We start from the raw sequence: 14,627 nt of genomic DNA, 5'->3' as shown, positions 1-14,627 counted from the left end.
TAGTTTGCTCTGGACACAAACCCTGGGTCAGGGCTGGCCAGTAAACAAACAGTCAGGAGCTTGGGGCCCTTAGACATGGGCTGAGCCAATAGTCGAATATGAGCCCTCGCCCTCGGTCGGGGCGGGGCAGCAAACACACGGTCTGGAGCTCAGGGTTCTGAGTGCCTAGTGCGAGGGGGAGATTGCCACCTGTGAGTTGGGTGGCAGGGGGGAGGCAGGCTGGGGACCTAGCAGCGGCAGAAGACTTGCTGCTAAATCAGTGGGACTCCTGACCACAACACACTGACATTGGTTCTGGCCCTGCTGCAGCCAGGCCAGGCTCAGCTGCCCCCGGGCTACTTCCAGACTCCCCCTCGTAAGGTACCTGGTTTGGCTGGCGTCCTTGGCGGTTTCCAGCACCATCGGTTCCTCCTGGTAACTAGCGAAAGGTAGGCGCGGCTGCTCCTCGGGGTAGCTGGCGAGGGATAGGCTCAGCTGGCCCGGCCAGTCCTCATGTTAGCTGTGGCCTGCCGGCGTTCCCCAACCCGGAGCTAGGCCATAGGCATCTGACTTCTCCAGTGGCTGGCTTTCAACTGAGCTTTGCAGCGGGGCTTTTCTACTTCCTGTCCTGTGCCATGACCTCTGGGGGGCGGATGCAGGACCCACTGACTCCGCCCACGTTGGTGCTAGGGGAGGCTCATCCCTCAGTGGGGCTGTAGGGTATCCCACCGCCTCCCTACAGCCAGATGGCTCATGTGAGATATCATTGGAAAGTTATGATTTACTGAATGTGATTATCCAATTTGTATGGCTGTATCATTTCTGTATCTGAAGTTACGAATATTGACTATGTATCTGTATTTCAACTATGTGACTTTGTTTGACACCCACTGCTAACCCTTCAGGTACAATAATGGAAATGTCAGATAGGGCAGATGGCCCATCAGCAAAGACAATGAACTGTGAAAAACTTGGCCTTCCTGTGGATGCTCCATACTGGCCCTGACTCACGGACACTGTAATCCTTCATATTCAGGTGGTCTATTACCTGAGACTTCTTGTAACTTTCCACTGTAACGGCAGGGGGGTCAAACTAGGGAAACAAAGGATTCCTGCCTTATGCAAATCCTATTTAAGGATAGGGAGTGAGGTAATCACGGTCATTAGTTCTCCCCTGCTACCCCACACAAGATGACTGCTGGAAACAACTAAAACTGAACTGGGGGAAAGAACTGGCCCCAGGCTGGTGACCTGTGAAGAAGATTATTAGAACTATATTTAGGGTGAGAACTTACATGTAACCAGTTTCTTTTCTGTATTAAGCTTTGTTTGCGTGCTCTGTTTTATTTTCTTAGTAATTTATCTAGTTCTGTCTGCTACCTCCTCAACCACTTAAAATACACAAGTTATAGTTAATAAATTTATTTCTGGTTTACAATATAACCCAGTTTATGTGATTTCTAACTGGGATGGGAGGAATAGTTGTGCATATCCTCCTCCACGTTGAGGGAAGAGGCGAATTTCATATTATTTTGGGTTTGTACTCCAAGGGTGCGTGGATATCTGGGTGCTGTGGAAAGTTCCTTAAGATGAGTCTTCCCTGAGCTGATCTGCAGCTGGGTGTAGCCCTGCCTGTGTGTGTGTTAGAGGAGGTTTTAAGACCCCGGCTCAGCAAGACAGGTTAAAGGGGGACCAGGCTGGCAGAAGAGGTAGACTCAGTGGTATCTCAGGACATCAGGTGGCTTCCCAAGGGGTCCAATCCATCACAGTTCCATTGGAACCCTTTTCCCTGAAGAAATGAAATTTCAGAATCTAGGCTCCTAAAGCACAGGTGCTAGGGAAATGCAAAGAGAGGTGGCCTGTGAAATTAATGTTATATATACCCAGTAAATATATATATAACCATGAGTATAATCAGTTGACCCAAATGCTTGCTTTGTACTAAGGAGGGTATAGAATCATATAAGCGTAGGACTGGACGGGATGGCTATAGCTCATCTAGTCCTGATCCCCTTCACTCAGGACAGGACTAAGTAATAACATCCTGACAGGTATTTGTCTTACCCGTTCTTAAAAACCTTCCAGTGATGGAGATTCCACAACCTCCCTAGGCAATTTGTTCCAATGCTTAACTACCCTGACAGTTAGGAAGTTTTTCCTAATATCCAACCTAAACCTCCCTTTCTGCAATTTAAGCCCATTGCCTCCTGTCCTATTCTCAGAGGCTAAGAAGAATAATTTTTCATCCTCTTCCTTATAACAACATTTTATATACTTGAAAACTGTTATCATGCCCCTCCCCTGGCCATTATTGGAGGTTTTTAGAAACAGGTTAGACAAATACCTGTCAGGGATGGTCTAGATAATATTTAGTACTGCCTCAGTGCAGGGGACTGGACAAGATGATCTATTGAGGTCCCTTCCAGTTCTGCATTTCTATGATTCTATTATTTATCCTGGATAAAATTGTGTCAGAGATTCAACCAGTCACAGGTTCAAAAGGAATTACAGATTCTTCATATTAAAACATCTGAGGAGAATCATACACCTGCAAAATAAGAAAACCTGGAATACTGGATAGCTCAGAGAATTGGAAACAGGATAAGAAACTTTTCACCTCCAGGTCACCAACTCAATTTTGCCAAGTCAGTAGGGGTAGAAATGGTTAATGGAACCACTTAATGGTTATTGGTGGTTCATGTGAATTAGTTGGTGGTCTCAGGCGAATTATTAATGGGTAGGTATGCAAATAAGAATGCTTATAATCACAAATAGCACTAATTGGTGACCTCTCACTGAAGGACTGTCTGGATATATGGACTCTCTACTCAGACCCTATGCCACCAGCACTCCCAGCTATCTCCGTGACACCACTGATTTCCTGAGGAAACTACAATGCATTGGTCACCTCCCAGAAAACACCATCCTAGCCACCATGGATGTAGAGGCTCTCTACACAAACATTCCACACACAAATGGAATACAAGCTGTCAGGAACACTATCCCTGATGATGCCACAGCACAACTGGCTGCTGAGCTCTGTGCCTTTATACTTACACACAACTATTTCAAATTTGATGACAATATATATCTCCAGATCAGTGGCACTGCTATGGGCACCCGCATGGCCCCACAATATGCCAATATCTTTATGGCTGACCTGGAACAACGCTTCCTCAGCTCTCGTCCACTCACGCCCCTTCTCTACCTACGCTACATTGATGGCATCTTCATCATCTGGACCCATGGGAAGGAGACTCTGGAAAAATTCCACCACGATTTCAACAGCTTCCACCCCACCATCAACCTCAGCCTGGACCAATCTACACGGGAGATCCACTTTCTCAACACCACGGTGCAAATAAGTGATGGTCACATTAACACCACCCTATATCGAAAACCTACCGACCGCTATGCCTACCTTCATGCCTCCAGCTTCCATCCCGGACACATCACACGATCCATTGTCTACAGCCAAGCACTGAGGTACAACCGCATCTGCTCTAACCCCTCAGACAGAGACCAACACCTACAAAATCTCCACCAAACATTCTCAAAACTACAATACCCGCATGAGGAAATAAGGAAACAGATCAACAGGGCCAGACGTGTACCCAGAAGCCTCCTACGGCAAGACAAACCCAAGAAAGAAACCAACAGGACTCCACTGGCCATCACATAGAGCCCCCAGTTAAAACCCCTCCAACGCATCATCAAGGATCTACAACCCATCCTGGACAATGATCCCACACTTTCACAGGCCTTCGGTGGCAGGTCAGTCCTCGCCCACAGACAACCTGCCAACCTGAAACATATTCTCAACAGTAACTGCACACCGCACCATAATAACTTTAACTCAGGAACCAATCCATGCAACAAACCTCGATGCCAACTCTGCCCACATATTTACACCAGCGACACCATCACAGGACCTAACCAGATCAGCCACACCATCACCGGTTCATTCAACTGCACATCCACCAATGTAATATACGCCATCATATGCCAGCAATGCCCCTCTGCTATGTACATCGGCCAAACTGGACAGTCTCTATGGAAAAGGATAAATGGACACAAATCAGACATTAGGAATGGCAATATACAAAAACCTGTAGGAAATCACTTCAACCTCCCTGGCCACACTATAGCAGACCTTAAGGTGGCCATCCTGCAGCAAAAAAACTTCAGGACCAGACTTCAAAGAGAAACTGCTGAGCTTCAGTTCATCTGCAAATTTGACACCATCAGCTCAGGATTGAACAAAGACTGTGAATGGCTTGCCAACTACAGAACCAGTTTCTCCTCTCTTGGTTTTCACACCTCAACTGCTAGAACAGGGCCTCATCCTCCCTGATTGAACTGACCTCGTTATCTCTAGCTTGCTTGCTAGCATATATATACCTGCCCCTGGAAATTTCCACTACATGCATCTGAGGAAGTGGGTATTCACCCACGAAAGCTCATGCTCCAAGGCGTCTGTTGGTCTATAAGGTGCCACAGGATTCTTTGCTGCTTTTACAGATCCAGACTAACACGGCTACCCCTCTGATAATTGTCAATATTGGTAGACAGTCAACAAGTTGAATGGGAATAAAGAATTAATTACCCTTGCAACCCTGTTTTTAGGTCAAGTTTTCAGGCAATTGATGGGCAAGAGCAGAGAAGAGAAGGGAAGGGAAGAATTGCTTGCTACCACTCATGCTCAGGTAATATCTAATCTGTGAAGAGAAGGCCTGGAGCTGCCAACCCATCACCTTTCATGAGCCACAAAAACATCATAGAAAAACCCCCAACAAATCTATGTCACTTGAATGAAATTGCAGCAAGGGAGATTTAGATTAGAATGAAAAGAAAATGGTGAAAAGAGTAAAAGGATGAAACACCACATTAACCCTTTAGTGGCTGCATTCAGGTGCAGGCTCTGAGCCGTGGCAGAACGCATATACTATAATCATATAAATTACAACACTTCAAAGTATTTGGTGCTGCTAATCTAATCTATCAACATCACTAAAGCACACATCTGGGACAGCTGCTCATGTGCTTTTTTCCCCCAGCAATGTATCAGGCACATGCACTGGCACACAAGGAAATGTAAATCCTTAAGAAAGAGAGAGAATGATCTGTTCTTTTAGATTGCACACCTGCCTTATCTTCTCAGCTCTCCTAAACTCCTCCAGGCACTGCCAGATTACAAGATCAGCTGCGTTTTTCCTTTCCCTTATGGAACTCGGAGCAAAGTGACTTCACAGATGAAAACAAAAACAAATACATAAAGTTGTGATTCCATTGTTCTAACCAAACCGCAGAAAAACATTAGCCCAGAACCAAGATCCCTCAAGGGCATTGGGAAAATTTGGCCCCAGATCCAAACTTTGCACTGGTCCCTATCTCTGTAATGGGTCAAAACAAAATCATCATCCAAATCCCTCATCCCACCCAAACTCTGAGGACTGTCAGATCCAAATGTGAACTTCATGGCTTGGGTCCATCTCTAAAACAATGTAAAACAAACGCAGCTGTTCCATCCTATCCCTAACTTAATGTATTTTACATGCCAGGATGAACTGATGATATTCATTCTTGAGGCACAATGGTCATCAGTAAACTCTCCCGCGGAGGAAACCCCCCCAAGCCCCTCCCCCAGGCTCAGAAGGGAAGGATTGAAAACATGCCCACAGATTCTCCAGTGACCTGTATTTTTGGTATGCAGGTCAAAGACCCCTGATTTCCTCTTTCTAAAAGGAGCTTGGTGGCTGCTGCTTAGGCTGCATCATCCCCATCATCGGGTGGATGACGAAGCTCACAAGACTTTCACCAAATATGGAACTGAGCTGGAAACATCCTAAGTTTGTGCTGAAGCTGGAAATAAGACTCTGGCAACAGACTCACTTCTCTCTCCCTCATTGCAGAGCCTCAGCAATGGGCTGAGCAGGGGCCAGTGCAGCCCATTCCCTTCCAGCATGGGGCAGCAGCACCTCCACAGCAGTGACAGCTCTGGGGGCAGCTGCTGCTGAGACTAGCTTCAGTGCAATGACAGCCACACAAATGCCTCTTTCTGTCTCCTTTTCATACTCTGTACATTCCCACACTGGCACCATATGAAACATAACTGAAACAGGGAGGCCATGAAAGAACCTTTAAAGCAGAAATGCTTCCAGTAAAATACTTCCATTGAGCTGGGTCTCTTCCACCAAGAGAAGTTGGTCCAATAAAAGATATTACCTCACTCACCTTGTCTCTCTCATAATTGTAAAGGCACTTTCAGAGGGGATTGGGTGGGGGAGAATTATTTTATGCTTAAATTGGTCCCTTTTGCCACCATTTCGGGTCAACAGATGGTTTCCTCATGTTAATTTATTTATCCAGGGTGATGGTGGTGGAGTGTTGATGGGGAGGAGGGAAAATGGTCTCCAGAAGAATCAACAAAGATGGACTTTATCCATCAGCCCTGCTCTATTCCTTTGGGGAGGGGGGGAAGGGCAGGGGGAAGGGGTGGCTGGAGCCAGTTAGAAAAGATACATGCTTGAGAAGTAAAACAAAACCACATATGTTTTGGAAACTCCACTGTAGGGTTCAGGCTGCAGCTCCAAGCCTCTGCTGAAGACAGTGGCCCTATTATATTGGCCCCTTTCTTGTGTCACCTTCACCTCCCTGGCAGCAGAGTCCCCCCCCACACCACTCAATCTAAAGCCAAGTCTAGGAGCAGGCGCTCTCAAGACAACAACAAACTCCCTTTTCTGTGGCTCCAGCAAGGTCCAACAAAGCTGCCTATTATTCCCGCTGTATTTTTTAAAAAAACCCCAAACACACACACACACATCCCCCAGCCCCCTAAACAGATTTAGCACCGGGAGCAACACTTACCCTGAAACATGTGCACAGTCCCTCAACCAGTCACCATGAAATGATCCTCTCTGTAACCCTTTCACTGGTGGAAAGGAGGAGGCGACAAGACGTCTGAGCTTCTCTCCTCCTAGCAGGGGGGCCGGTGCTGCTTTCCCTCCCTAACCACCTATCCTTTAGGAGCAGCACACAGAGACACATACTGTTTGGAAATGCTAGGCAGACAGGTTAATCAGCTCCCTCTTCCTCTGCCCATCTCCTCCCTCGCTACTTCTTCCCCACCACCTCTGGTTTCCAAGGGCATTGGAGGTTTTTGTCAAGTTTCTCCTCCGCTGTGGGTCTGCTCTTCCACCTTCAGTCATTGAAGGCAACAAAAAACAAACGTGTGTTAGTAACCGTAATCTGTTTGCAAAGAAAAAAAATCCTTGGAATGGGGATTTATTGTAACGCTGTTGGGTTGCAGACTAAACTACTTTCTTTTTTCAATAAACGAGCAAGCTACAGTTGGCTCCTCCACTGTAATTTCTACTAAATCATGATAGACAGATTGCATGAAAAACAGGAATTCCAAAGAATTTCCTGCCCTGGGAACAGAAGTTAAGTCTATATTTAACACCATTTGAAGCTGTCAAGAATGCTTTGTGGTTGGATAACAGAGCAGAAAAATGTGAAAAATGCAGGCTACTGCTATACCAAATATGGAAATATTGTTACGTCTGGTGTCTGAATCACCATCTGGAAATACTTACAGACATGAAACCTAAAAAAATGCCACAACAGAAGCTAGGAACTTCTCCCCCCCCCCCATCCTAAATTTTTAGCTTCATGGAGGAATCCCTAAATGAGTCTAACCATATTGAGGATTACTAAAAACTTTGGTGATAAACACTGCAGAGGGATGTATGTGCTGCAGGGCCTGGGATTTTCTCCTAACTTGTTCCTGGCCTAAACACTAGACATCTAAAACACTCAAGGGTTTACCTCTGAAATAAAAACCCCAATAACAAATGACTGGATTAATGTAAATTTGGTATGTAGAGAATATATTAAAAGCTTTAAAAAAGTCTATGCATGAGTATTCCTATACAAAAGTAACATGGTTAGTCTTTGAATGTTCACTCCTCTAGGGTTAACCTATAGTTTAGGCAGATGTTTATTTTAATTGCTTATCATTGTATGCTGGAGTGAAGGTCATAGAGAGGTCAGTATTCCATAGAAATCTAAGGTTTGTTATTCTGCCCTCCTAAAGTATTTAGGCAGAATAAAATAGCAACGAGGCTAGTAAACTCAATATAATAATTTAAAAGGTTCCTTTTATTCAATTTCAAAATCCAGAGTTTAAAATAATTCTAAACCAAGGAGCAACTTTATTGCAGCGACTTCACCTTTAAAGATTATAAATTAGAGAGAACACTGTGTAGCAGTTTTTTCATTTTTCCAAGGAACAGTATATACAAAAGAGTTGTCTGACTTCTCCTTCCTAGAGCAAGGTTTAGGATGAGAACATGTAGCAGAGTTATTTGTATTTTCAAATTCCGATCTTTAAAAAAAAATTACACAACCTGGGGGTGAGGGCTGGGCAAGGTCAGCTGATTATATATGTACTGGACCTGTAAAAAAGTAGCCAACTTTTTTCTGGGATTCTTCAAAGTCACTGCACTGAGAACATCCACCTTCCATGATTATAACATAAGTGGGAACCTCTCAAAGCAAAAAGCTAGGGAAGACCTTTTAATGGAACTTTGCCAGATACTAGGGAGCTATTTATTGTGTTCCTTTCCCATTCATAAATATTTAAAAGTAAGCCACCAGGGCATTGAAATACACACCCTCACTCACACACTGGATCAAGTTTTTTGGCTTTGATAGGAAGGTGCATAATTCCAGCAACATATTTGTGCTGCTTTTCCGGATATCCCCCTCCTCCCCCAATATTTCAGAGTGATTTTCAGTCATACATAACTTACTTAATAAACACACAGGGAGGATCTACATACAGCATTTCCCAGCCTGAAAACTGGGAACTTTCTTTTTTAAAAAGAACCTCCTAAAATGCATTTCCCACATGATCATAAAAAGATCCTTAAAGTGAGGATTATTTAAATTATCATTTCAAGTGTGGGAATTGGGGGCAGGGGGGTGTAGAACTACTTTATTGACAAAAAAAAAGGTGCAACTTAGACAGGGAGGAGCTTGGAGGCAAACCGCGCCAAGAAACATTCCTGAGATGCTTTGGAATTCTGGATGCTTTAGCATTCTGGAACGCTCAACGTCAGTGCAGCTGCAACGCGCGGCGGCATCAGCACTGTATATAAGGAGTGGCTCCCTCGCTGCCTCCTCAGACTGCAAAGGGACCCCCGAGAAGCGGAGGATCCAGGCAGCAGCCCTGATATCCCTCTTGCTCTTCTCAGAAAAGAAGAAAACGTAGCAGCACACGCTTTCACAGCCCTTTAGGATTTAGACTCCTCTCTCTACAGGCACAAGAAGAGATCCACTCAGCCTGTAAAGCCGCAGGGAAAGTTTCAGACTCTCTCTCTACTCTAGTTTGTTATTTTCTTTTAGCTATAGTAGGAAAACAGTTCCTGCGCTAACAATGAGCTACCAAACCACCAGTTATTTCTTTCTGGCTGTTGCCTTCCTCCACTTATTCAGGCTGGTAAGTTTGCGTTTGCATGTAACTTTGTTTGGGATCGTAGGGTTTCGAGGTTTGTTTGTTTTTTTAAACTGTTTGCCATTTTTGGCCACTTTCCTGCCTCGAAATATACCCCTGGAAAGTCGATCGCCTGCGTGTATGTGTTGTGAAGGCATAAACTGGGAGCATCGCTAACTTTTAGGTGCGGACGAGCGCTGCTGTCCATACTGTGGGCTATCGTAAATCTCGGGTTTGTCTCTCTATGCATGGGCCATTTAGCACATACACTCATCGGCTTTTAATGTGCTTCGTTCCCTAGGCGCTTTCCGCCTGCCCGGCCGCCTGCCAGTGCCCTCTGGAGGTGCCCAAATGTGCCCCGGGAGTCGGTCTGGTTCTGGACGACTGCGGCTGCTGTAAAGTCTGCGCTAAACAACTCAACGAGGACTGCAGTAAGACCCAGCCTTGTGATCACACCAAGGGGCTGGAATGCAATTTCGGCGCCAGTACCACGGCTCAGAAGGGGATCTGCAGAGGTAAGAGGCGTGTGGTTTGGCTCCTTTAAAAATAATAATAGTCCCCGTAGTGCCCAAGTTTAGTAATTTTGAGTCCATGTATGGTTATGCTTTGTTGTTGGTAGCTTGGCAGAAAGGCATATGACTTCAGCAGTCTGGAATGCAATTCAGTATGTCTGGGCTCCGCTAAAAGCGCATAAGGAAAAGTGATTCCTGACTAACTTATTGTTCTAGCCTTGAGTCTCTAGGGGATCGTAGGGAACTTTACCATAACTCGAATTTAACAGAGCAGCAAATATGCATGCGTTTAAAACAGCGGGTCCCACCTCTAACTCCCTCCTTTCTCTTTTAATCTCTGCAGCCCAATCCGAGGGGAGACCCTGTGAATATAACTCAAAAATCTACCAGAACGGTGAAAGTTTCCAGCCCAATTGTAAACACCAGTGCACATGCATAGATGGAGCTGTGGGCTGCATCCCACTCTGCCCGCAAGAACTCTCTCTCCCTAACCTGGGCTGTGCCAACCCAAGGCTGGTTAAAGTCCCTGGCCAGTGCTGTGAAGAATGGGTCTGTGATGAGACCAAAGATGCTCCTGAGGAGTTGGAAAGTTTCTTCAACGAAGAATTTGGTCTGGATGCTTCTGAAGGTGAATTAACCAGGAACAACGAGCTGATTGCCATTGTGAAAGGAGGACTGAAAATGCTACCTGGTGAGTAAGGCTATTGTGCATATTAGTAACACTGTATTGGGAGGGGATAAGTTGAATACAATGGGTATAGTGCTTTGCTGTACTCCTCATATATCTTGGTGCCTCTTCTCAATGAGAAACTTTATGCCAAGTTCTTCTTCTCCTCCCTTCTAGTCTTTGGATCCGAGCCATACAGCCGATCTTTTGAGAGTCTCAAATGCATTGTGCAGACAACTTCGTGGTCCCAGTGTTCAAAGACTTGTGGAACTGGCATCTCTACCAGAGTCACCAATGATAATCCTGACTGTAGACTAATCAAAGAGACCAGGATATGTGAAGTGCGGCCATGTGAACAGACCAGTTATGATTCCCTAAAGGTAAATATAGATCTCTGTGACAGGCCCCCTTTTTCCCCCCAGATGAGTCTAGGTCGAAGATGGATGTTACAAACAAGTTGTTTGCTAATAACATTGTTACCTCTTCCATACAGAAGGGAAAGAAATGCACCAAGACCAAGAAGTCACAAGCTCCAATGAAGTTTACTTATGCTGGCTGTTCCAGTGTGAAGAAATATCGCCCCAAATACTGCGGCTCCTGTGTGGATGGAAGATGCTGTACCCCCCACCAGACCAGGACCGTCAAGATCAGGTTCCGCTGTGATGATGGAGAAACTTTCACTAAGAATGTAATGATGATCCAGTCTTGCAAATGCAACTACAACTGTCCACATGCAAATGAAGCTTACCCCTATTATAGACTGTTCAATGACATTCACAAATTTAGGGACTAAATTGTGATGGGGTGGGGAGTTATCAGAATTTTGAAGTAACAAGCAACGGAGAAAAGAACTCTGTGGAAATGGTGCCTTGCCCATTTATTTGAGGGCAACATTGAGATACTACTACAAGAGCACCCTGTGCAACTGGACACTAATGCAACAGAGATTTAAGCATACTTAAAGCTTCATAGTACTGGAGCAACTTTATTGCTTCTTTTTGGAGCACCTTACCTTAATCATGTGCTGTTTTCTGTTTGTAACTGATCAGATAAATGTTTGTTCTGGTTATGAAAACTTTAAACTTTTCTAAATCCTTCAGTTTTAACACCATGCTTTTTTTATTTTTTTCCAAACATGAGTTGGAAGATACATTCCTTCCTGAGGTGGGCACTTTAGAGTGCTCACTGGTGGCAGCTATTATGTACCAACTATAGTTTAACTGCAAACAGAAATCAGTTGTTTTAAAGCTGAGTATTTTATTTATCAAAATGTAGCTTTCTTTTTTTGACCCTCCCCCCCGTAATACTGGAATAAGTTGTAAATGATTTTAATTTTATATTCAATGAATTAAAAGAATTTATTTATGGATTTAATCAATTAATAAAGAAATATTTACCTAAGTGTACTCTTAGTAGAAAATTTGACAGGTAACAAGACAATTTGACTAAACGTGGAAGCGTTTGGTGGTAGAAGCTTGAACTTCTACAAACTCAGTTCCTCCAAAAACCTAAATCAAGCTCTACCTTGGAACTAATGATGATTGATAGACTTTAAAATTATTAGTTTAGGGGGGAAGAAAATTAAAAATTGCTCTACCCAAAGTGCAGTCCCTTATTCACTAAAACAGATGAAAACAATTTAGTAGGTGTAAGATCAAATCTCTAAAATAGAGATTGCTTTGTTAATTACATTGTGAAAATATTCAAATTATCCTGAAATTTGCAATAGAGTGTTTAATTAGAATGCAGACATGCACCACAGTGCTGAATGGTGGGTTTGAAGAGTTAGCCCAGGCTCACGTTACTTTGCATAGTTGCTTCTTGAAAATTAATACATTTATGTGGAAAAAGAATGTTTCCTAGAGTCTGTAGGAGGTAGTTTGCTTTCACTAAATTCAAACTAGATGAGCTTGAAGCAATGACTTGTGTTAATCCTAATAACCCAGTGATTAAAAGTAAACATGCTGTTAACAGGAGAAGAATGTGAAGAATTTCAAGTACTTTTCCAATAGAGTGTTACGGCCAGCCTCTCTTCCTTTCCCTTCCTCCCCCTTTTTAAATATAATTACACTTTATATTTTGTAGATTTGAATCAAGTTTAATTATGAGCATGGTCAAAGGGTAGATGACTAGGATATGTGAAGAAAAACACTTTTTTACTAAGGCTATAAGAAACTGAGGAAGCTAGCATGAATGTTTGTACTAATGCTGGCGGCTACAAAGCTGCACTATAGACAGGACTGACAATAAAACTATGATAGCGTAGATTTCTCTGTTATTTCTACCCTCTTGTCATCAATACAGCCCTCTAGCAACATATTTCACTATACTCTTAAGAAAGTATATTATTTTCAAGAAGTAGATGTGGGTGTTTGTGTTTCCACATTCATAGAATATGGTCACTGTGAGTGCCACCAGAAGACACAGATCAGTAGTCTAGTGTTACAGTTTAGGTTTAAGTTAATTTCCATTAAGGTTAGACATAAATACTACCACCAAATAAATGGCCAAAGGTCTCAGAACTTCATTGTTTGGAAGCTAATACCTCACCTGAAAAATTATAACCTGGTATTTTCTGCTCAGTCAGGTTTTCCCCCTCAAGGCATTAAAAACTCTAGCATATTTTGGAATTTACCAGTTGGCCCCCAGTCTTACCTATACCTAAACTTGTCTGTATAATATTTGTTGACAGAGAAAGTATGAAATTCAGTGAGACACTTTTGTCGGGCTTCCATTTAAATCTAGCAACAAAGAGCATATACATCAGGATGTAGACTGTACATAGCTCATGCCTGGGGTATTGCCAACAAACAAACTATTGCTGAGAGTTCACCAATTGTATGGGCTGGTTTATTGGATAGAGGGAATGAAAAGGGCATGTCCTCTACAGACATGTACACAGTAGCTGTATTTTCATTCCTAGGGATCCCTTTTAGTATGTGGCTGTACCTTTAGTTTATTGTATTTTATTCAATATATTCAATATTAAAAGTTAACCAGAGTGAATTAGTGCCCTTTTAAACAATACACATAATGGCACTTCCAGCTCTAATAAAGCAGAGTAGTAGTCATGCCCTAGCAAGAATGACATGCTTTTGGCCTTTCATACTTTACAAGTTTTGGGCCTAATCCTGTGAGCCTTACTAAGAGCAGTCTACCTGAAGTCAAGGAGTAACAGTTGCAGAAGCAGAATGGGAAGCAAGATATACTAAATGGAATTATCCTGTTAAAAGAAGGTGAAATTCTGGCCCCACTGAAGTCAATGGCAAATCTCCCAGGGTCAAAATTTCATACAGAGTGTGTGTGTGGAGAAAGGGATAAGTAATAACAGAATTAACTATATTCCACACAGGTGTGAAATGGAAATAGCACAGAAATAAAAATACTAAACCCCACCAAGTCTGATACTGTAAATTTTACCTCCCACTTATTTTTCATCTGCAGCTTCTACAAAACTCTCCATCCCCTCAATTGCCCCAACAGAAAACCATGCACTTTGTATATAAAAATGGGAAACAGTATACTCATGGAGTGCCTTCAAGATGTAAATAGCAGGGGTTACTGCTAAATTCTGAATGCATTATTATAACTTTATTTATTGAGTAAAAGCAAAAAAAAGCACTGAAATCCCCCTTCAAGATAGATTATTCCTTTCCTGTTAGGGGATACTAAAGCAGATCTATGGCCTGCTTTTTATAGGTACTGAGGACCCTGCACCATTCGCACCAATGGGAGCTGTGCGTGCTCAACAATTGTGAAAAACAGGACATTAAATATTTCACACACACCCCGAATACAAAACCAAACCATCCTATACAAAGCAGAGCTTCCTATAACCACAGCCAGATTCCATGAACTCCAGTAAAGACTTTGATATGCCAATCTATTCACCTGGAAAAAACTTATTACCATAATGAGCACCAGTATGCAACCAAAAGATTGAAGGAATCCAATATTCTAGTTATTATTCTCT

The 14,627-nt window shown here is 43.3% G+C and overlaps 2 protein-coding genes across 2 annotated transcripts in view; one reads left to right on the top strand and one right to left on the bottom strand.

Annotated features, from left to right (window-relative positions):
* DDAH1 (dimethylarginine dimethylaminohydrolase 1) overlaps positions 1-7,249 on the bottom strand; it is a 144,884-nt gene extending 137,635 nt beyond the window's left edge. The window contains exon 1 of the mRNA XM_030572560.1: positions 6,847-7,249. The gene's annotated coding sequence lies outside the window, so the exon portion shown is untranslated. The remainder of the gene's footprint in view (positions 1-6,846) is intronic.
* A 1,898-nt stretch (positions 7,250-9,147) lies between these two features.
* CCN1 (cellular communication network factor 1) lies at positions 9,148-12,028 on the top strand. The gene is made up of 5 exons (XM_030573444.1): positions 9,148-9,481; positions 9,777-9,990; positions 10,331-10,678; positions 10,832-11,034; positions 11,148-12,028. Exons 1-5 carry the CDS (start codon positions 9,419-9,421, stop codon positions 11,445-11,447), a joined length of 1,128 nt encoding a protein of 375 aa, XP_030429304.1. The 5' UTR covers positions 9,148-9,418; the 3' UTR covers positions 11,448-12,028.
* Positions 12,029-14,627: the final 2,599 nt, after the last annotated feature.

Source organism: Gopherus evgoodei, chromosome 8, assembly GCF_007399415.2.
Source record: "Gopherus evgoodei ecotype Sinaloan lineage chromosome 8, rGopEvg1_v1.p, whole genome shotgun sequence".
NCBI classification, from domain to species: domain Eukaryota; kingdom Metazoa; phylum Chordata; order Testudines; family Testudinidae; genus Gopherus; species Gopherus evgoodei.
This window is presented reverse-complemented; position numbering and strand designations above follow the sequence as displayed.